This window comes from Ciconia boyciana, chromosome 19 (assembly GCF_034638445.1).
Source record: "Ciconia boyciana chromosome 19, ASM3463844v1, whole genome shotgun sequence".
Taxonomy (NCBI): Eukaryota; Metazoa; Chordata; class Aves; order Ciconiiformes; family Ciconiidae; genus Ciconia; species Ciconia boyciana.
The window spans coordinates 25,691-48,272 of NC_132952.1; the positions used below are offsets into that span (position 1 = coordinate 25,691).

At 41.7% G+C, this 22,582-nt stretch overlaps 1 protein-coding gene across 1 annotated transcript; it reads left to right on the top strand.

The window, feature by feature from the left end:
* The first annotated feature begins 726 nt into the window (after positions 1 to 726).
* Positions 727 to 4,920, top strand: LOC140661737 (guanylate cyclase activator 2B-like). Its single transcript, XM_072884317.1, has 3 exons — positions 727 to 801; positions 3,782 to 3,971; positions 4,856 to 4,920. The coding sequence occupies exons 1-3, from the start codon at positions 727 to 729 to the stop codon at positions 4,918 to 4,920; spliced, it is 330 nt and encodes a 109-aa protein (XP_072740418.1).
* Positions 4,921 to 22,582: the final 17,662 nt, after the last annotated feature.

Consider the following 22,582-nt stretch of genomic DNA (forward strand, 5'->3'; position numbering starts at 1 on the left):
GATTCGATTCATGGCAGCCGTTATCCTTAAAGACAATCTCTGTGTATTTTAATGTGTGCATTTTAATTAGGTGCTGCAAAAAGCAGCAGCAATATGACATTTTATATCTGGTCATATGCAAGCACAGCCTGTGTTCATCTGCCTCAGTCCATTGCTGCCATCGTAGCACCTGGAATCCCCAGAAGAGGGAACTGCCTGGCCAGCATTCAGTGCAAGAGAACAATTTTTTTTCTATTTCCTTCCAAATCTCTTTCTTTCTCACAGCTCTGCAGGGAGTGGCCAGAAACCTGAGTACATTCCCCATATGGAGACTGGGTTTCAGGTGTTATGTTAAATCAGTCTACCATTTGTTTACTGCAGGCTGGAATGTTTTGCCTGCCTGTGTCATGGCCAGTTTCTCAAAGTGGGAGAGACTCATAAACCCCAGGATCTGCCTGGGTGTGACTGGCCTACTCTGCTAATGAGTAGTTGCTAAGTGATAGTTCACTGAGAGCTTATCATATGTCAATAAAGAGTTTAGATTAATGGATTACCAAATAAAATGCTGCGTGACGTCTTTATAAAGCTCCTGCTTTGCACCGGGAGCATAGAGCTCTGACTGCTAGGCGGTCTGAGTGCTAAAAGAAGAGAGAAAGTCTGAGACACACAAAAGAAAGACAGAGAAAGACCAAAGCCGGAGAAAATAAAATATATTCAGGTTAGGAAAGGCTATACTTTGCAGGCACTATGAAAGGCTTTATTTTCTTTATAGTTCTTTCTGTCCTTTTACTGGTGCACAGCTCCCAGGCAGTCTATGTTCAGGTAAGTTTTCTGCTCTTTAATTTGTCAGTATTACAAGTTCAACAAAGTATTGATATTATCTGAAGTGTTGTGGCTGCAACAGGAATCTTGAACTAAACTAATGGACCTGAATTTTTGCTTTGCTCTGGCTTGATATCCTACTTCATCTCCCTATGGTTCAGTTTTTCTTTCTGTTAAATGCTTCAGGTATTACTAACATGCTGCTGCAGTTTAATTAACTTGCTGACTAAGGCATTGCATTTCCAGAGTTATCTTTTGCACATACCCCCATGTGTTGAGAAGCTGCAAGAACTGGGGATGCCTCTAACTTTATAGAATGATGTAAACAAGATGTGACAAAAGATAAATTGTCTTGTCTCACCTGCTTCTAGGCAGGAAGTTCTTTATGAAAATGATCTGCAAGCTTATGTGATGGAGCCTACACGCATATCACATAGGGAAAAAAAAGTGAAAGAAACGCTTAGCTGGATCCAGTGAAATATTAATAGGCAGATGAGGTATTAGAGGAAGCTATATCAAATTTTCCAAAATACACAGCACCAATGACTGATACGACGTGCAACATAGAAGCTGTTAAGAAGGTACTTCAGTGCTATTGTCTGTACTTGGGAGTATGTTGGATCTGTCTGCACTCATCCTTAGAAACAGTTTGGGAGATTTCAGTTTGCATTATAAATAACTTCCTCAGAGTACCAAGATAATTAATATTTCTTAAACAATTATTGGCTCTCTTTATATGTGTGCAGTAGGTTTCCAGGGATAAGGTACTATCTTTGTGCCTTGAAATATCTTCTTTTTCTCCTTTGGATGTCAGAGATATCCAGAGGTAGCAGGTTTAAGCTATTCCTTCTTCCAAACCATTCTTTAACGTTTAGAGTCTCCAGGGGAACAGATAGCTTCCTACTTCATGAAAAAAATCTCAATTTTCCACTTGGAGGCATAAAAAAAAAACTAAATGAGAATAGCTGTTTCTAGGTTGGGTAAAAGTGTAGAAAGTGCAGCTCTGGAGTTTTAGCTCCTCTTTGTAGTTTGAATTCTTACCTCATTAATCATTAAATCTTTATTTTCCCCAATATGTGTGCAGTGTACTCTGCATGTGTGTTGCACTGCTTTCATTTGGACTACTTGAGGTCCCTAAGGTCTAATTACTCAGTGCACAAAGTTGGCTTATGCTCTTGTTTTCTGAAATTTTTTTTAAGACTTCTCTTCCTTCTCCTGTAATATATCAGAAGTCATTCATTTAACAAAACAGTTTGCAAAGCAGATGTGAAGTTCATTTAACTTCATATTATGTTTTTGAAGACTGAGTATCACTATCTTGACACTTTCCATCACAGATCTTGAATGAATATGATGGAAATTGGAGGAAGATGGTTTACTAGGTGTGGAGTAAAAACAGAAAAACTGCAGATGGATTGTTCTGGTCTGCACTATTTCTGTGATAAAAACTCTTAGTTCAGCAACACAGTATACACTTTCACCTTGGAGAGAAGATGCTGCTCAGATTAGCTCTCTCTAATACATCTTTCTTATCTGAGGTGGTGGGGGTTTTGTTTCATTTTTTTGTTGTTCCTTTGTTGGTTTTTGTCACCAGGACATACACATCTCAGGGTTCATTCCTACGTTCTGGTTTATCTGAAACTGTACCTGTGGAATTCCATCCTTTTTTAGTTCTCTGTTTTATGCTTTTGAGGTGTGTGACTAATAGCTGAATCTAGAATTGCATTTATACAGGAAAAGTTAATTTTTCATAGGCAATCATGACTGATAAATTAACCTGAGTAAAATCATAAACTGACTGCATGTAGAAAAGAGTTTGGCTTGTTAAGTAAATGCATGTCCAGAGTTTATCTGGTTGGGGTAATTTAATTCTTTAACACCAAAATTCTGTGATTCTGTAAAAGAAACAACAAACCAAAACCAATTACCCTCCCCCCCCATCTCACTATTCACCATTGGGCTCATATGAGACTATGAAACAAGTGGCAATATTTGGTCTCATGCTGTATCAGAGTCACTTCACTTTATTTCTTTGAATGAGTAGGTGTTACTTGATCATCCTACTGATGACATGTTGGTCATTAAACCAGGTCAAAACACATGCTAAAGATCAATTTGAAAATGCTTATTTCTCTTCTAGGCCAAACTCTGATTATCTGCAGACGTACACAGACTTTATGCACCTAGCTTAACCGTTGCAAGACCTGCAATTTAAGTTTATGACCCCAATAGTGGGATTCACTTGAAACTGAGGGAATGACCATTAACAGATGCACAAGGTCTAGCAATCTAAAACATGGAGTAATATTTCCCAGAAAACTATTGCAGCTTCCTGCAGCTTTTGGTATGAGCTTTGAGTCAGAAGTGTCATATTTATGCTGCCAATAACTTGTGTTCCATGAATTGTGTGGACAAGTTTTAAATTAATGGAAACTTGCCACAGTACCTTGGGGTGAGGGATTTCAGCTCTTAACAATGTGTAATGTGAACAAATAGCTCCTCTTGTGTGGTTAGAGCCTGCCACATGACAGCCAACACTTGAAGTTCCCCACTGGTGTATTAGAAGAAAGCATGAACAATTCCCATTTACTGCCATTCAACTCATGATTTTGTAAATCTCTACCACATATTTCCCAGTCATCTCTATTCTACGCTGAAGATTCCCAAACTGTATCTTTTGACCCCAGATTTTATGGGTGTCTCTCAGGGGAGTGAGAAATGCACTAATTCTGCCTCTGTCCACTGTGATACATAACGAAAGCCCTGACTAGCTAGCCAGGTCTCACTGTTGCTCTAAAAGGTCTTTGCCTTGAAGAGCTGGACATTTTACCTTCAGTCAGCACTGATTTTATCTAGGCTTTGTTTCAACACTGTCTTTTCCCTGTAGTATAGTTTTTGGGAGAACTCATGGTTGAAATGGAATGGATTTGCCTAAGGACTGACTTCCTGATGCCTTTTTTTTCTGGTTCTGTCTACATAGGATGGAGACTTGAAATTCTCCCTTGAGTCCGTGAAGAAGCTAAAGGAGCTTATGGATGAGAACAGACACATTAACCCTCACATGGTGGTTTCAATGGCTAGCTATTCTCCATGTGATGAAAAAGATCTCCCTGAGGAGTTCCAATCTGTGTGCAAAAGTGAAGATGCATCCATGATTTTTGGGAGGCTGAGTATGTAGCTCATATTGCATAGCTGCCTTTTTTATCACGCTTTTCAACCTTAAACATTCAAATAGCAGCAGGCAAGAAACCTGATTACTGTTCTGTCACCTCTAAAGCAACTGAGAGAGTCCATGCTGCCTTTCTACTATCCGTCCTACAAGGGTTGGACTACACTAGTTGTGAGCCCCCTACAAGAAAATTCTTGCTCTGCTGAGCTTAGCTGTAGCCTGTACAGATCAGGCTGCTGTAACCATGAAAAAGCTTCCTCCAAGTACTTACATGACTTAAAGTGAGAGAGCCCACAGTCTCCTCTGGCTTACAGGAAAAGCAGGGTTATATCACTCAGTTCTAGCTAACTACAAGTTGTGAGCAGGTCTAATTGCTCTCTCTAATCAGTGTAGAAGAAGGTGTTTTTCCAGGTAACCTAAAAGAGGTGTGAGATGTAAATGAGGTGAATCACTTTTTGGCATGATCTGTCTCCAAGACACACATAGTGCTTCTTGAACTGGCTGCTACAGTGTCTGCTTTTTTATTTTATTATGTTGCATTTATCTACTGTCCAATACAATGGACACTTTAGGAAGAAATACTACCAATATAATGAACGTTGTGATTCTACAAGCCACATCCCCACCACCCTCCCACAAGATGTCCTGTTGTTGTCTTGCCTCCAGATGTTCCCATTGTTTCTCCAATGAATTCAGGTTTGATTTAATTCTTTAAGCCAGATTTTTGCAAGAACTAGTTTTACTTATAACAGTAATAACTTCAAGGAACTTTAAAACTCATAAAACAGTAATGGAAAGGACTCTCCAAATCCCTTGTTATGTGGCTCTGCTCTCCAAGAAATTCTCTTGCCATCTCATTGAAACACTCTCTTTTCTCTCTAACAGACCTGGCTGTCCAAGATGATTTGTGTGAAATCTGTGCCAATGCTGCCTGCACTGGTTGCTTTTGAATAAGGATGAAACAATCGAAAGAAGATGTGTCAACCTAGGAAGTTTGTGCATTCATATTGCAAGATCACATACTTTCACAAATCAATATTTGGGCTCCATCTCCACTACAGTTAAACTGGAGCTGCTAACTCATGTAGACATACTAGGGGTAGTCCTGAAGTAGTTGGATCAGGTGCCACCAGCAGTGCAGTTCTGGCAACAAGGAGACTGTAAACCTCACCTGAGAGTTTTCAGTTCTGCATGAGTTTGTTCACACTGGGATGAAAGTGTCCTGGGCACAGTTTCGTTTTCCACTATTTTGTCTGGATTGGAACATGATGGGTGAAACTAAGCAGTCTCCTGCAGCCTTTTTAATGTCTAAATCTGCCTGTGATTTGGCCTCCCCTACACATAACACCCAGCAGCATTGGGTTATCGTCTTTTCCAGCCCATGCTTTCCAGTGTATTGCATAACTATATATCTCTACCTGTAGGTCTGCATGTGACATATGTACGGTTGTAACAGAACTGCAGCAAGTAACTTGGGGACAAGTTACTGGTGTTTAGCAACACTTTCATAGCCAGAAAATTCTCAGTCTGTTACTTTTACTAATTGTTGCCCGTTTAGGGAATGGACGTAGAGGAGCACAGGAACACTTTCTACACAGGGGTATGGAAGGTCCCTTCTTTTGACAGATATTCATGTTCATTAAGCTCTATTTAGGAGAAAGGAAGTCCAAACTGCAATGGTGGAATCACTTTGAAATTAAAACATTACTTTGTGTTTTTATTTATTGGTGGCAAGATTGTGAAGAAAGGATCTGCCCATGTTTATGTGCTGTATATGAAATAAAAGCTAGTAATAATTTGTTGTTGTTGATGATGTTTTTACTGGGGTTTGGGCTGGGGTTTTTTTTGTGATAATCTGCTTGCCTACTTGCTTTTCTCCTGTATAAGGTCTTCCATGTCTGGGTCTTCACTGGAATAAAAGATATCTTGTTAATATTGTCCTGAACTTAAACCAATTTGTGGTCCTTATATGGATCATAGTAATATAAGACTATATCATAGCTTTTAAATTATTCCCTTTTACTTTTAACTGTTGAATTATTATCTCAATTTCATATATATGGGGCCCTCAACTCAGCAGCCAAGTTCTCAAAAGACTGTTAATGGTATAAAGCTAAGCACTTATCCCAGGAACTAGGTGCCTAAATCCAGAACTGATATTAAAAAAAAAATAATATTAGGTGTATAAATTCCTGTTTCATTTGACAGAAAAGCTACGTGGGTGCAGAAAAGAATTCCTGACATCCAGTATGTTGACTACTCCAGGACAAAAAACATCCAACAGCAAATGCCAAAGAGAGAGTCTCATACTAAGGCTCTTCCTGCTGCCTTGAAATTAGCACCTCTGGGAAACTAGATTTCCTGACTCAAAACACTGCCTGGGCTTATTTTAACCCTAAAGTTATTTTTCTGCATATAGAAATGTGGCTTATTATTTTCTGTTAAAGCTGACTTGACGAACCATTAAGTCTTAGCACAACAGCTTGGAGAGGACATGTTATGCATTTTGCAAGGAAGACTTGCTAGCAACAACACTAGAACCAAGATCTCCCTGCTGATATGCTGCCAGTGTTCAAGCAGGATGAGAGAGCTGGACTGGGGACCCTCGTGTGTGTTCTACCACAAATCTTCTGCCCCTTTGTATACAATGCCCTGCCATCAACAGGAGCACCACAGACTGATTATGGCCTGGTCTGTAGAGCACTGTCTTGACATAGAGAAAAAGGGGATTAAAAGGGACTCAAACCTCCATTTTGCACCTGCTGGGTGAGATTTCTAATAATCGGGGGATTATACAGAAGGAGGGTTGTGTCCCTGGGGGGAAAGAGGAGGGGCACACAGTAGAAGAAACAAACCAAGAAAGCCAAGAAACAACAGGCAGGAGTGGAGTTCCAGTTTTGTAGCAGACTGTAGAAAGCCCACTAGAGAAACCAAATTTTGAGGACTGTGTTTCCCAACAGTCTCTGGGAACTGGGGCTGTAGGCACAGCATGCTCAGAGCAGAGCAAAGATTTCATCAGGCTGCATTACCAGCTCAGCCACCAACCCACTGTCACCTGCACACAGTCTGTGGGAAACATCCTGCAGGCTTCATGCTTGTTCAGAAACTCCAAGCTGACTTGCTGAACTGCTAATGCTGCGTTAAGAAACATACTAGCCACTGGAGGTGTGTGTGTCTTAACTAGCGGGGTGTTATTACTTTAATGGAGAAGATCTATTTGCTTTAAGAAGTAACCCCCATGGCAAATGCTAAAAGTGCTCCTCCCCGCTGGAAAGATGCTCTCTCCTCCTCTGACCCTGTACTCATCAGCATCACCTTCAAGGTCAGCATACTAAACACACACACAACGAATGAAGGAAAAAACAAGATACATTTCAAAGAAATATCCTCTAGTTTTCATTGCTTTTATTGACAGAGATAAGACAGGTCTTCAGCTAATCACAGCCTTTTGCTCAGAAGCATAAGCTGCTGGCTCAGCTCAGTTATCTCACCTTATTGCACCTTTCAAGGGTAGAGGAGAGAACCATCCTAAATTGTAATATTAGCCAATATCCTCAGGCAAGTGTCAGATACCCTGAGATTAACAACATATTTTTAGTCTATTTTTCCTCCCACAGCCTTGCCTCAAAGTGTGTTCACGGGCAAGCAAACTTAGGCTGTTCGCTGATGTATGTGTACAAAGCCCTGCCAATGCCCAGTGAGCAGGTATCTGTGCAAACACTCTGCTTCCCTATACAGGTCCATTCTTTGTCCTGAGCCATAGCAGCATTCATAAATAACCTTTGTGGCAGGAGAGTCTGGGCATGAGAACTAACTTGTATCCCTGCCTAAATGAAAGCACAGAGATGGCCCAGAGACCTGGCTGGGAACTTTGTGGCTTGGCATAACAGACTGAATTTTAGCAAGATTGCTTGGACTGAAACCTGGGAAAAGTAACAAGTGTTAAGCAAATGTTATATAAGCGCATTCTAATTTGTTGGTCAACATAAAGAAACTCTAAACAAGTGATTATTCTATTTTGAAAAAACACATTTTAAGGTAAGGATGTAAAAAAACTGCGTGGCATAAACACACTGATGTCACTTAGGAAAGAATAGACAATTGCACACTAATTGCCTTTGTTCTTCTCCATTTTGATTTATAATTATCAAGGGACACAAATGTAATTTTTAGAGCATGAGGTTTTGAGGACCTTTGTCATACAGGACCCTGACACTGAAAGGGATTTTACAGAAAACAAACTTGTATTCTATTTATGTGAGAAGTCTGTAAAACCACACATTGTAGAGAATGATGCTATGAACTGGTACCAGTATCCTTGCCCGTACTAAGAAATAAATAGACTTATAACAACAACAACAACAAAAAAGCCCTACAGACCCTTTTCTGGATCATTGCCATAACCTCAAACCAGTGTGAAATGTAGTATGAGACCTTAAATAGAACCAACATATAAGAATTAAAAATATGCAGGCGATAAGTAAGGGAAGCTGTCCCTGATTAAGCAGTGTCAGATGAATTCAAGACTAAAAAGTTGGGACCGTTTTCAAATGCTGGCTGGCTTTTTTCCTTCCATAACTGAGTTGAGTGGATCCTGTTCAAAGCAAGTTTATTACACAAATTCAATCTTGAGTTTTAGTACTTTCCCCCCCCTAATTTAATAGCTCTTGACTTTCAGAAAATATTTTAGTGGGCAATTTTATGCAAGTATCCCACAAAGATACACTAAAAGCCATTTGATAAGCACAGTAACAGGGCTCAATCTGCTGCCTTTGCACAGTGTATTTCATCAGAAGTATGCAATGCTTCATTTCTGATTTATGACTCTTGTTGCAAATTGAAATTGTCACCTTTGCTCTGTGCTCTGTGATGTCAATGGACACATAATCAGGCCAGGAGATGGAAACTCATTATTGAAAGCTGAATTTATCTCATGAATTTCCTGCGGTGAGCTCTTCTAATATTTCTAGTACTTCCGTTTCATGTTCACATACTTTGAGAACAAATTTTACTATGCTATTTAATTCTGATCTTAAAATGTGATTTTAAATTTTGGTCTAACACTGGATTTAAAAAAATTTATGAGAGAACACCCAGGAAATATGCATTTTGATGCTAGGCTATAGAAATGGAAGAATCTTCCAAGTTTGTAACTGGGACTACTAAAAATGGGTACAGGTCATACACTCCCTTGTATGCATGAGATTGAGTTCTCTCTTCTGTGATCTTATATATTATCTCTTGAGATTTGGGGTTTTCCTGAAAGTTCCACCTCCTGGATTTATGGGATTGGAGAAGAGTTTCAGTTTTTAACACAGAAAAGTGAGGGATTTAAGCTTTTTGGTTAGGAATGAAAGGTTCAGGGTATGTCTTGCGCATCACATTGGAGCACAAATAATGTCAGAATTCTATTATTTTAACAAAAGCTGAGAACTGGTGAGCCAGGCTGAAGATTTTTGAGAGCTTAGGTACATGAGCTCCTCCAGGGAAGAAACCTCAATGCGTAGGTCAGAGGGCAAATGCCAGGCACTGATCAGCATGGCCAGCCCCATCAGGGGATCAGGACCCTGGGACATACTCTGGCTAGAACCTGCTGCCTAGTTTAGAGCATTTCACAGGCAACAGAAGCACAAATCTCGATTGACAGGGAGTTTCTAAAGCCCCCAGATGACAGAACTGAAGCTGGCCTTTAATCTAGCACAGAAGTCCAGCAGGGGATATCTGTCGTACATCGCAGACATACATGGAGAGCAGAGCCCCCACTCCAAGGGCTGAGCTCCAAATTCCTCCTCTCTTCCTCCTATCTACATGTGAACCTAACTCTCAGGGAACTGAAAGGGGAAGAAAGTAGACAACACACATATCTGATCACGATTAATCCTCCCGCGGGTGGAAAGAGAACCACAGATAAAGAAAGACAACACTGAGAAATGCTCCTGCGTCCTTGCAGCCACAGGTGTCAGGTCTCCCACTACTGTCCGTGGCATTGGTGCTGAGAATATCCTCAGCCTGGAGGAGAAGAGCCAGGAATGCCTGCAGGAGACATCCTCTTAAATCCAAAATGCGCTTCACTCCACTAACATGGACAAAAGCCATCTCTGTACTCACTCTGAAATGCAATCTGTCAGAGCAGCTGAATGTCCCTCACCAGCCAGAGTCCTGGATGCCCATCCATACACTATTGCCAGTGGTTAGAAAGGTCTGAAGGCATTCCCTGTTGGGATATTAGGAGTTTGGAATTCAAATAGAGAAATATTGCTCCATATACAGCTGTTCTCTGCTGCTTCTGTTATCTGGCCATGTTGGACCTGACTGGTGCCCAAGCCAAAAGCAGCAAGACATCATATGACAGGAGGACACCATGATAGCTATGAAGGAGGGGCAATGATGATGACTGGCTACTCCTGGCATGAAAGAGAAGCTTCTGGTCATGCGCTCCTTCCCTCCAAAGAACACAGAGCAGATCCTGCACTGCATTTTCAAGGTCTTTTGATGCCAACTATCAGGGCTCTGAGGGCACTAAGTTAGCTTTAACGGCCCTGACAAGGTCACCTGAGGCCTCCACCCACAACCCCTGCCCCTGGGCTTCATTTCAGTCCAGCTCTGGGCCTGCATGAGCTATATTGTAAGAGTACTGGTCTCCACCAGAGCCGAAGTACTGTAGGAGTACTGCCACCACCACATGTCTGTGCCTGGCCATGGGCCCTGATGATCAGGACCCCAATCCATAGATCAACTCCCTAGCTTGACCTCAGACCTGTCTCTGCATTATGGACCTGCCTGGTGATCACAGGTCTCTATCTGAGCCTCTTTACTGTCACTGGCCCCAAATCTGGCCCCGACCTGCACATTGACTTCCTGAATTAACTTCAGACTTGTCTCATCATCATGAATTCTCCTGAAAATTTGAACTCTTGGTTGAACCTGACCCCTTTGGGTTTGTCCTGCTCATCTCACCCAGGTGCTGTGGGACTGTGCTGTGGCTGGCAAGACGCCTGCCCCACTGGCCATGGGATTGCCCTTGGCTCCCAGCTCCCCATCCCTTAGGGAGCAGATGGCTCTCACTGCACTCTGACAACACTTCATGATGTTTAGGTTTATAACCCAAATGCTAAGTTGAATGAAATCCTACATCAGAAAGGACTACTTTTGACATAGTTGACTTCTGGGCATCAAGCCACAGTCCAAACCCCCTTCTTCAAGACCTCAGCCCCTGAAAAATGAGCTATAATTGACTCACTGGCAATTCCACTAGGTAATTTGTATTATGAGAAAAGATCAGGTTGATTCCCTCATTTTTCACCAAACCACTAGGCTTGTGTTACCTCACAAATCCTTCTAGTTTCCAAATCCATTATTTTTCCCTTAAAATCCTCCTGTTATAAAGTTCATTCTTTTATTCCATTTCTGTTCTACAAGTGATTCCAGAATCACAATGCTTTGTGTGGATGGGGAGCCAAGGGGAATCCCATGGCTGGTGGGGCAAGGGCTTCATCAGCCATGGTGCAGACCCACAGCCCCTGGGTGAGGAGACCATGGCAGACCCAGAGGTCATAGCCAAGCACAGCTAAATCCAGATTATCAGAAGAGTTTATGGTGACAAGGCAGGGCTGAGGTCAATCTGGAAAGTCAATGTGCAGGTCAGGTTCAGGTCCAATGATGGTAATCAGGAGCTGATACTGCCCCATGACTGCAAGGCAGGTCCATAATGAAAAGACAGGAACAAAGTCAGCCTGGGAAATCAGACCATGGTTTCAGGTCCCTTTTAATGGGGTTCATGACCACAGGCATGTCTGTGGCTGTGGTGGAAACAAAGCTCAGGCAAGCACTGAAGCCCATGGGCAGGGTGTGGGTGGAGACCCCAGCTGAGACTAGTCAGGGCCATTAAGGCCTATTGGTGCCCTCAGGGCCCTGACACCATCTCAGTCTAAAAGGCCATTCAACCTTTTCACAGATTCCAGAAGCTGAGACCTCTCCCACTTGCAGGGAGAAATGGCTGGTAAACCCCTCAACTCTTCTCACTCTCCAATAGTTCAAACATACCTGAGTTTTTTGTATGAAAAAGGCCAGCATTGTAAAAAACTGATTCAGAAGCCCAGTTCCTAGCCATGGGCATCACACAGCCACTTCTCATCATGTTAAGAAATACTTTAATTCACAAGTTACTCTGTTTTTTAATAATAGCACTTGGAGAATGTGACGCCCAAGAGCCAAAGCAGAGGGACAGACTCCATTCCTTAGATATAGGCTTAGATTACACAGGTGAGTGTCTCATGAAAGTTCAGTCAGCCTTTGACTTTCACTTCTCAAACTACTGAAATTTCTTCATGGTCAAGGGCACACAATACTACGTTGCAAGCTGAAGAGCTTGTTAGTCAACAGTTTTAACGTCTCTCAGATAGCTCAAAGAGATTCATAACAACCTTCATTTGTTTGGCCAACTATTGTGTATCCAATGTCTATCAAGTCATGTTCATTCCTATCATTTCCTTCTCAGAAAGTAGTTTGTGCTTTTCATCCAGTTATTTATTTGGGCTGTGTTGAAGGGTTCACAAGAGAGTTGCACAACATGAAGCAGGCCCTGCCTGCTACAGTGAGTCAGAAACATCTCTGTAAGTTCTCCATTTTTTCTCATAGTCCTATTTTTTCCTAAGAAGCAAATTATACTCAGCTTTACAACACATCATTCTCTTTGGTGAAGTCAGGACTGCCACTTGCTATCATTTATAGTCTGTGTGTTTCCTTCGTTTGCTGCCTCCTATTTACAATGTGATAAAAGTTACTGAGTTATGATACAAAAAAATGTCATGTCTCATTCACTGAGTTTTCTTCTGTATGAATGATAAACAAATGTTCTTTTTGTGAAGATTAAAATAATGACTTACCTTGTCATGGTACACAGTTTCTTTTCTTTCAAATTACTTCTGCCTTTCACTCAACTGAGAAAAGTTTTTATGAGTATTCCTGTCTCCAGTTAGCACTTCTCAAACTGAGCTTCATGGGTTAAGCTGAGGTTCACCATATCCTTTCTATGGTATCATAAATGCTTTACATTATTTCAGGTAGTCATCCAGAGTTGGGGTTATGGAACTATGTTTGGTACTGAAAGGGACTGCAGTCCAAATATGTCTGGGAGCTATAGCTAAAAATGGGGAACCAGTGAATTAGGAAGAGGGCTTCCACATGGATCATCTTCTGACCCACCTGCCTTTACTAAACAGCCTCTGAAGACAATTAAGTGGGCTAGAAAAGGAGAATAGGGGTATCATACAGACCTATTGTCCTTCCCAAGAAAAGATTTTATGTTCCAGCATGTCACAGACTGAAGCTGGAAACCTGAGCAGCCATACTGAAGCTTCATAAACACAATCAGATGTCACTGTTCGTTACCCGAATAACCCAGGCATCTAGCATGCACCAGGTCTAGGAAAAGGACCAAGTTAATTTGTGCTGTGGTGAGGGCTGCGCAGGAACAAGCACACTGCCTGGAGGATGCACACTGTCTGGCACTGGTGAGGAGGCACATTCCTTTTACCATGTCCCAGACTGTTATCTCCTTTGGAAAGAGCTGGATGCAAGCTAGCCCAGCAGTCACAAACATGAGGTAGACATGGAAATTAATACTGAAATGGCCCAGTAAAATTTTCTCCTGGGAAGATGCTGGAGGGACCGTTTGACCACTTGAGACTCAATGAGAGATTCAGCTGATGGCTACTCTGACTACACATTGTCTAAGAAAACCAGCTATTTTTGCTTCTGCATCCAAAAACTGGTTTTCATTGGCTAACCTGACATTTTAACCTTTGGAAATCTGGACTGCAGGCTGTGCCTTGAGCTAAACGTCCTTCATATTTGTGAACAGAGATAAAGGAATACTTCCCTGCTTCATAAAGGATTGTGATGCACTGTCAAGAAACAGATCTCACAGCATGATGCTAGCAATTGGCTCTGAGGAAGGGTTGGCTCTGGCTATAAGTGAAAACTCTTACGTGGACCGTGAGACCAAGCAGCCAAAGGGTATATGCAGAAAGCCACAGTCAAAAGAGCATTTGTGAAGCAAAGGTCTTTTAAAGTCTTTCTCAGGTATTGCTGCTGTAGAACATCTTTGAAAACAGTCCTCTGTAGCCTACAGTCTTCCCATGTGCTTTTTAAAGGGTGCCTGTGGTAAACCAGTGACCACCATCATGTAAGTTGTATGCTCTGGTCAAAAGCCCGTAAGACACTCTGAAAAGGCACTACGACCAGATCAAAAATAGCATGTGAGGTGCTGTAATACAACTTTTTTTCCATCTTTGCATCTGTTGTCTTTTATACATAAGTAAATGTATACAGTTTCACTCATGAATGGCAGGCATTTTACCTTGTGGTGAGGATGAAAAGTGGATAGCAGCATATTTTAAATGACCATAAGGCTCAGTAACTCAATCTCCATTAGGAAACAGTCAGACTTTATAAGCTCTGAGGATTCAGATATACTTCTGAGCAGAGGATTACCATAACCACCACCACCACCACCATCCTGCTGAAAAATGGTCTGACTGAAATTTGATTTCAGAGGTGTGGTAGTTCTTGCATGTAAAGATCAGTTTCTAACTGTATATGGTATCCCCATTAAGTACCATTAGATGCTGTGCCACAGCATCTATCAGGTGCCACAAAGGTGGAAAGGAAAAGAAAAAGAGGATGAGGGGATGAAAGAATTCTTCTGCAGTACAATGATGAGATCAGTCCTGCAAGTAACTGAGGCCACATAAAATGTCTTAGTGCAATGTCCTTTGAGAGTTCAGACAGTTTAATTTGTTCATTAAGCTGATACAATTCAATTGGTTCATTCGAGGCATCTGTATGAAAATTACCCCTTATGCGTTAACACTAAAAAGAAGAAAAGCAAGGTCTTCTTTTGGCGTTCCACATTCTGGAAGTCTGAGAGGGAAAGAAATGAGAAAAGATCAATTTTTCTTTCTAGCAGAGACTGTTAGTTTGTAAATGCTTGGACTCTGTGGAATAATTGCTGGAGGTGACAGAAATTAAACTTATATTCACACTTTTAGGTAAGGTACAGCATTGAAGAAGCTTCCTGGGTGGAATGCGGCTGACATGCAAGGAACCCATTCCAGAGAAGTTCCCCAGGCCTGCAACCTTAGATGTCAGCAATGCCAAGGGAACTTGGTGTGTTGGCTCTAAGAGGAACTGCTCGGAGGGTGGAGCGGTGTGGAGATACTGCAGCCAGGCGCTGTGATAATATGGGAATTTGAAGGTACCACGGAACCGATAAGCTGCATATTTGCTACCCTGGGCCAACCATCTGTCATGTTTTTGACAAAATGCTGTCCTTTTGGTGAACTTTGCTCATTATAACATCGTTATAATACCAAAACACACCTCCATCCCAAAAGCTACCTGCCTCCAAGGTGTGACCAACCCTCACGGAGCTTGCGCTTTGAATTTTTCTAGTTTATACCTTTAAAAGCAAAGCGAGAAAATTTTATACCAGTCATAACAAAGGTATGTATGACTAGAGTCACTCAAGCTCCACCTGAAAGGTGAAAAATAGTATAAAATGGCTTAAGAGAGAGAGAATGTTAGGGAAGACACCATCGTGTACCATTCTGACGTTTGGGATCAGTCGACAGGCTCAGCCTCTCTTCCCATGCATCGGGACGCCTTTGGGTAAGATTCAAACACTCGGTTCAAACACTTGGTTCCAAGGGCCTCCCTGGGAAACTTAGGAATCTCTATAGAGTTGCTTTATTATCTTTCAATGAGTTTGTAGCCGGCGGTGTTACTCATATTCTTGGTATTTGCAAATGCTTTGCAGACAGTGAATTTATCACCGGTAACCCAAAAGAACCTGTGTATCCGTTGCTTTAATAAACTGCACTTTTCATTAATCTAGCCGTGGTAGTTCTCACTGAACGTGACCAGACTCTTTAAGTGTGGCCATGGTGGTTCATGGAATGTGACTAGACTGAAGGTGTATCGCGTTATTTGTGCATCCATAATCGTGATAGTTTAGTACACTGAACACGACCGGACTTATAATGCTGTCAAATTACTTTAACGCTGTCGCCTTAATCAACTTTGTGAAGCTGTTTCAGTGAAAGCCCTGAGAGGGCTCTGACAGGCAAATGTTGACTCTGATGGGTGGCTACATATACCATCCTTAGAAAATAAACCATTGACCAAGTCTGAGACTAAGGCTGGACTTAGCTGCACCTAGACTCCTCTTTGAGAAGGAGTTTAGAAAGCAAGGGGGTCCTCTCTGAACCTCGTGACTCAATGGGAGGGTTTCTCCCCCCAGCCACACCTCAGACTCCTATTCGTAACATGACAGTAACTTTTAATGCAACAGACTCATTCTTGGTCATGGAAACAGGACCACTGCAGCGTGGGGAATGCTGTAACTGGGCTTTGTCACCCCTTCCCAGAGCAGGCATTACGCAAAGACTGTAATTCGGTCAGAATTGCAGAACTGAAGTCAAACTTGCCTCTGTCAGCTGTTGGGAAGGCCGTGGATACTTGGGGTAGACTAGATGCCATCATCTTCCATGCTGCAAATGCTTCCCTGAGAGTACTCAGGAGCCTATCCCAGTGGGAAAGAACTGAGAAGTTTTGCATGAATCTCCTTCTACTGCAGCATGTGTGAAGGAGCCGCTTGTTGAGGCAGTGGTTTTCTACACCTGGATCAGGCTTAACTAGTGGCAAACATCTCTTACCTGCATGATCAAGTTTCACATTCATTCATCAGATGGTGGTTCATTTATCTGCCCGGAGAAGAGAAGGCTCAGGGGGATCTTATTAATATATATAAATACCTGAAGGGAGGATGCAGAGAGGATGGAGCCAGGCTCTTTTCAGTAGTGCCCAGTGACACAACCAGAGGCAATGGGCACAAACTGAAACACAGGAGGTTCCCTTGAACATCAGAAAATGCTTTTGCACTGTGAGGGTGACCGAGCACTGGAGCAGGTTGCCCAGGGAGATTGTGGAGTCTCCGTCCTTGGAGATACTCTTCTGGACACAGTCCTGGGTAACCGGCTCTGGGTGGCCCTGCTTGAGCAGGAGAGTTGGACAAGATGACCTCTAGACATCTCTTCCCACCCTCAACCATTCCGTGTTTCTATGATTCTGTGATATATATGATAATATGTAGCCTAGTGTACACAGTGTATATGATATATAATCATACACTGCCTAGTCAATGCATGATTTGCGATATCATTCAATTATAAATGTCCTTTGAAATGGTTCATTTTTATATGTGGACTCATATCAGTTTGAAGCACTTCTTGACCTTTGAATGCCTCTCTGTACCTGGGGAACAGAAAGTCCCTTTACTGTATAAAACATCTTGACCACCTCATATCGCTGATGTACACAATGATATGGTCCCAAAGGAAATAGTTCAGAGGCATCTAAAAATAACACAGCAGATCCACACCATGTTCCTAAATGGAAGCATTTGCAACAAGAAAATGTTAGCTACTCCTCACAAGGTCCCTTCTCAAAACATTCAGCATGTTTTGTATGCAGTCTACTTCCTTTCTCTGTATTGTTATTATTTTTCCAGGAAGATGCAAGCAAAGTTATGAAGTTGTTGCTAGATAAACATATAAAGTAAGTTCCTATAATGAGCAAGCAGCAATGAAGCAGTCATAAAAAGACTTCTTCCTGTGTAAATTCAGAAGAGAGTAGAACAATAAATCAAACAAAAATATTTCTAAATGTCCATGCTTTTGTTTGATGCTCTGCTCATTTAACGTGCAAGGACATGATACAGGAGTTTTGCGTCATGGACAGCATGTACTGCATATGGCAACAAGTCTGCAAAAAAGTACCCAAAGGATGGTAAAAGAGTAGAATATAACTTTTCCTGTTGCTGCTGGCTTGGGCAACATGGAAACTCACTCAGAACAGCTTCCGTAGTTATTTCTCATACCATGTTCCTCATGATCTTCCCTGAGCCCATGGGCGGAAGACAGATGTGATCTTGGAAGGACGTGGTCTTAAGTTAATAATTGTAGTTAAATTTGTGACTGTATTGACTGTGATTAAGTTAACGATTTTGCTCCTACCTAGCCTTGAGGAATAAGTGACCAAAGAGAGTAAACACATGTAAACACATAGAAACTACCTGAATGTAAAACCTCTTCCCAGTGGGAGGTGGGCACCCTGTTCAGTTCTTTTTCTCCAGCTGCACCAGTGGCTTTTCAAAATGTTCCTGACTGGAATACTCAAGTTACACAAATAAATGAGAGATCCTCAGTGAAGGAAATACGAGAGAGGTGAAAAGGCCTTTTCTAAAATCTAGTAAAGCCAGTTGCAACAGAAGTATTTTGAAATTTAATAAGCAATTATACCTTTATTACATAAGCATGGTAAGAGTGTTGTATCATATATTACCTTTTGCACAAGCTTTTGCTTCAAGGCCAAAAAGTCACACATGGAGATTAAGAATGAATTTCAAAGTCTGCAGCTGATAACTACAACTTGGAGTTGTCTCCACATCTTTCTTTATAGCATCACATGTATACTGGAACATGCTCCCATCTCCATCTTCCTTTTTTTTTTGTTCAGGAACAACTGAGATTTTTGATAAATCTTGGAACCCAACATGTTCATTACAAGACCATTTAACCACTCCAGACAGCTGAGGAAGCAAATTCTTAGGATACATCTCCCCATTGCAGTACAGCATGGCTACCTCTGCCATTCCCAGGCTCTTCTGGATGAGAGAATGGTGGCATCTGCATGCATTTCCTATTAATGTTTAATCACTAATGAGAGTATAGACGTCAGCCTGTTGCTGGTATCTTTCTGCCTTCCTCATATGAGTTGTACAGACAATCAACTCTTGGCTCAGAGCTCTTGTTATAAAAATCTGTATCATATTTCTATATTGGTGTACATAACAAGTATGCACAACATGCAACAGGAGGGCAAAGGGCAGAATATGGCAAGAAATCATGTAGGAGTGCTGTAAACAGATCCTATGAAGAATCTATACAGTATTTCCATGCTGCTTCACGTGTCTGCCTCTCAGTCTACCTCTAACCATGGTACAGGTCGGATCACTGGGGACCTCCCTACAGTGCTAAACTCTTTAAAGCCCAGCAAGTTTCCCTCTTTGTGACTGCTGTCTGGGAAGAGTTGGAAGAGTTTAATCAGTATTATGATGAAAGCCAGTGAATCAGAAGGACCCATGATTTAGCTATAAATCACACTTTATTGCCTATGTCACTAAATCAATAACCATTAAATCAGAACAATAAGTTCACAGAACACCTTATAGGAGAGAAATAGAATTCAAAGGTAAATATATTCACCAGCAGAAATGCCTAGTCTTCTGCTGACTGGACTTTTTTAGAAGAGTAACACAACATGAATATTGGTGCAATCCCATTTTCATCATTGTAGCTGATCACAGATATTCTTTGTCCTTTTTTCTTTGTTACACATATTAGCGCTCGTTAATATGCATTCTCATGTCTCACTGATGACAAATAGATGTCAGTCAGATGATATACACCTCCAGCAGGTATTCTGGAGAGTGTAGGACAGCAGCAGTGTCCAGATTTCCCCAGTCATCTTCATCAGATTTACATGGAAGTGTAATCAAAGTGAATACTAAGCAGTTTTTCCGTATTAAAAGTTTCCCACATCTCAGCAGGGAGATATTCCTTGGGTGCACTTGCATCTCCAAGTTCAAATTCAAATGAATAGTTGAGAGTAGTCATCAGCACATCTCTAGTAATGAAGCCCAACTGATAGTTGTGTAAGGAAAGATGCCAGTGGAACAAACTTTGTATACACTCTATCTTTGGGGTTTGCCCCAATATGACAAGATTTTCTCAGTAGCTGCCATGGCCTTGGTTCTGCGTGCTCATCCAACATCCCAGGAGGACCAGAAGTACAGTTCTGTAATCAGGTTTTAAGCAAGCTACAGGCTTTTATGTACTGACCTGAGACAGTTTTAGACTAATTTTGAAGTTCAGGATTTGCCCATGTTTATGTGCAACTCTAACTGTTACTTCTGTACATTGCACTATTTCTGCTGCCTTGTTAAAGGAGTAACATTGTTTTAACAGGGAAAAAAGATAGGGAACACTAATATATATTTTTCTGTGACTTCTTTTTTAATTATTTGGGAAAATTTGCTCCTGTAAAGGATGCTTTTTGTAAGCGTAACAGTGTCCACGTTAAGCAACGCAAATTGATCTATACACTTTGTTCATGAGAACACATGCAAACTGATTATGTTTATATGATCATGATAAAGTAGGGCTGCCGTGATGCAGATTGCATAGTTGGGAAAAAAAAAAAGGAACTTTCTGCTCTCCTCCTGCTGGTTACTGAAACTGTCCTATTCCTAGTTATAGCAACAAGGGCTTGAGACAAATCAGGGTGTAGGAAATTGAAGGGAGATTTAGGGTCCTAAGTCCCAAAGAAAGAATGTGGGATAAAGATTTCAAAGGGTTTTAGTGATTGTGGTGGCAGGTATTCCCTTTTTTAACAAAGTCCTCTGCTCTTCCTATGAAGACAGCTTGAACGCTTCTTTCTGCAGCACCAACTCCTTGCACAGTTTTCCTTAGTCAATATTCCTCACCTACAGCCCACAGGTTACCTCTGCGCTACCTGTGCACTCTGCTCCAGGGAGCAGCTTGGGCCCAGCCAGCCTGTGTCCAGAGTCCTGGGCAGCCTGGTCGCACAAACCCTGCGTGCTGCTCAGAGCTGAAATTATTCTTAATGAAAAGACAGTGGTGACTATCTCACCTGCCTGCTTTGAGACACCTTCTAAAGCTAGGCTTCTTCAGGGAGATTGCTATCTTTCTGTTGACTATGGTGTCTAGTGACACTGGCATACCTTGATATGGGTTCCTCTCTTGCAGAAGGATCAGAGATGCTTCCCTAGATATAAGCTTTGAGGGCCTCCTTTTTTGCTCCTGTATAGCTCCTAGTAAAAGGGGATCCAGGAAGAGTGACAGCAGGGTCTATCCTCACCTACTGGATCCTCACAGTCTCCAAAACGGCATCCCAAATTTTTCACACCTATCAGACAGGGATGTCTTTTCTATATGAATGAGGCCTTCAGAACTTCATATAGAGATTGCAGAGAGATCACACTTCATATAGACATTTGTCATTAGATGTCTGTGAAGGTTCTACCGTCCAAGTGATTTACATCACCTAAATCAAGAATGGTGAATGTCACATGTAGACAAGGTACAGGCTAACTACCAAGAGGAATGACTTGGAGAACAGGCAGTCATTTGGAGGCACAAAAAAGGATTCATACACAATATGCATCCTAGAGGACTAATCTCTGTTTTTCTCATTCATGACAGAGATGTGGCTGACGACGTGGTTGTTGAATAGAAAGAAGTATCATGAGTAAAATCAGAAGGTTTGATGTTCAGCTGAGTTAAAGTTTGGTCTGCATCAGGCTAGCCCCATTTCTGTTGTTGATGAAGGAAAGCACACCAGGAACTAAACATCACAGGTGACCTGGGCAAAGTACTTGACACTGCAGCAATCAGTAAGCACAGGCCCAGCATCAGCTGCTGGTTCCCAGAAAATGAGGTGTTAATTCCCTTAGCTCCCGTCAGGTCACATATTTCTGTCAATTCAACCTCAAGAATTTTGTATTGATACATTCTTTCACCTGAGTTACCTTTGGAATTGTAAAAGCCGCCTTCTCCAGAAGGACAGCAGCCAGCACTTCTCTGCTAGCTGTGTTCCTAAACCTTCCAGATGTGGGTTCATGCAATGAGGTATACTTCTTACCTATTTGTTTCTCCTTTCTTGGGTCACATAGGCCAGGAACTCATGCATTATCTGTTTTCCATCCAGGTTCTTCACACCAGTTCAGCCACAAAGACATTGTTAAGGAACTAATCCCTGAAAGAGTGTCTTGTTTCACAAGGGACACCTTCCAAGAATCAGCCAAACATTATTCTGCGTAATGAAAACATTTACATTTTCCTGTAGAGGATGAAGTGCTCATTGTTTTCCATATCAGGACCACTTTTCAGCAATATGAAGCATCTATTTGGACACCAAATTCTGCCACAACAGCAGGCTTCTGATGGACTGTGACCTTTCATGTCCAGATGTGTCTGTGGTCCCCTTCCCAGAAGGGACCCACATACGTAACCTCCCTATACATTATCTTATATTTTGTGGGGTTGACTCTAAGTTTTACTTCATCCAGTGGTATCCATACATGGCCTACAAAAGTGTAAGTAAGCTCCCATCATCACTAGCTTATGATTACATTTTGATCTTGCTGGTAAAGTAGTTGGAGAGTTCAGGTCCTGCAGATATAGTTATGCGCTAGCTAAGCAGAAACCATTACACACAGAAGAAACATGGCCATAAGGTTAGCCCTTCAAACATATTTGTCATTCAGCATGGGAAGAACTTAAGTACATGAAACATAAAAAGAAAGCTTATCCATCCATAGCTTTGAGGTTGCATTGGCTTTTTGAAAATTGTTACAAGGCCACTACTCCCATCCCACCTGTGAAACTCTGCAGGAGACTGAATACACTGGGAAGTTGACCCAGTGACAAAAAAATTAGTTTCTGTGGAATTGATTCCCAAGGGCAGCTC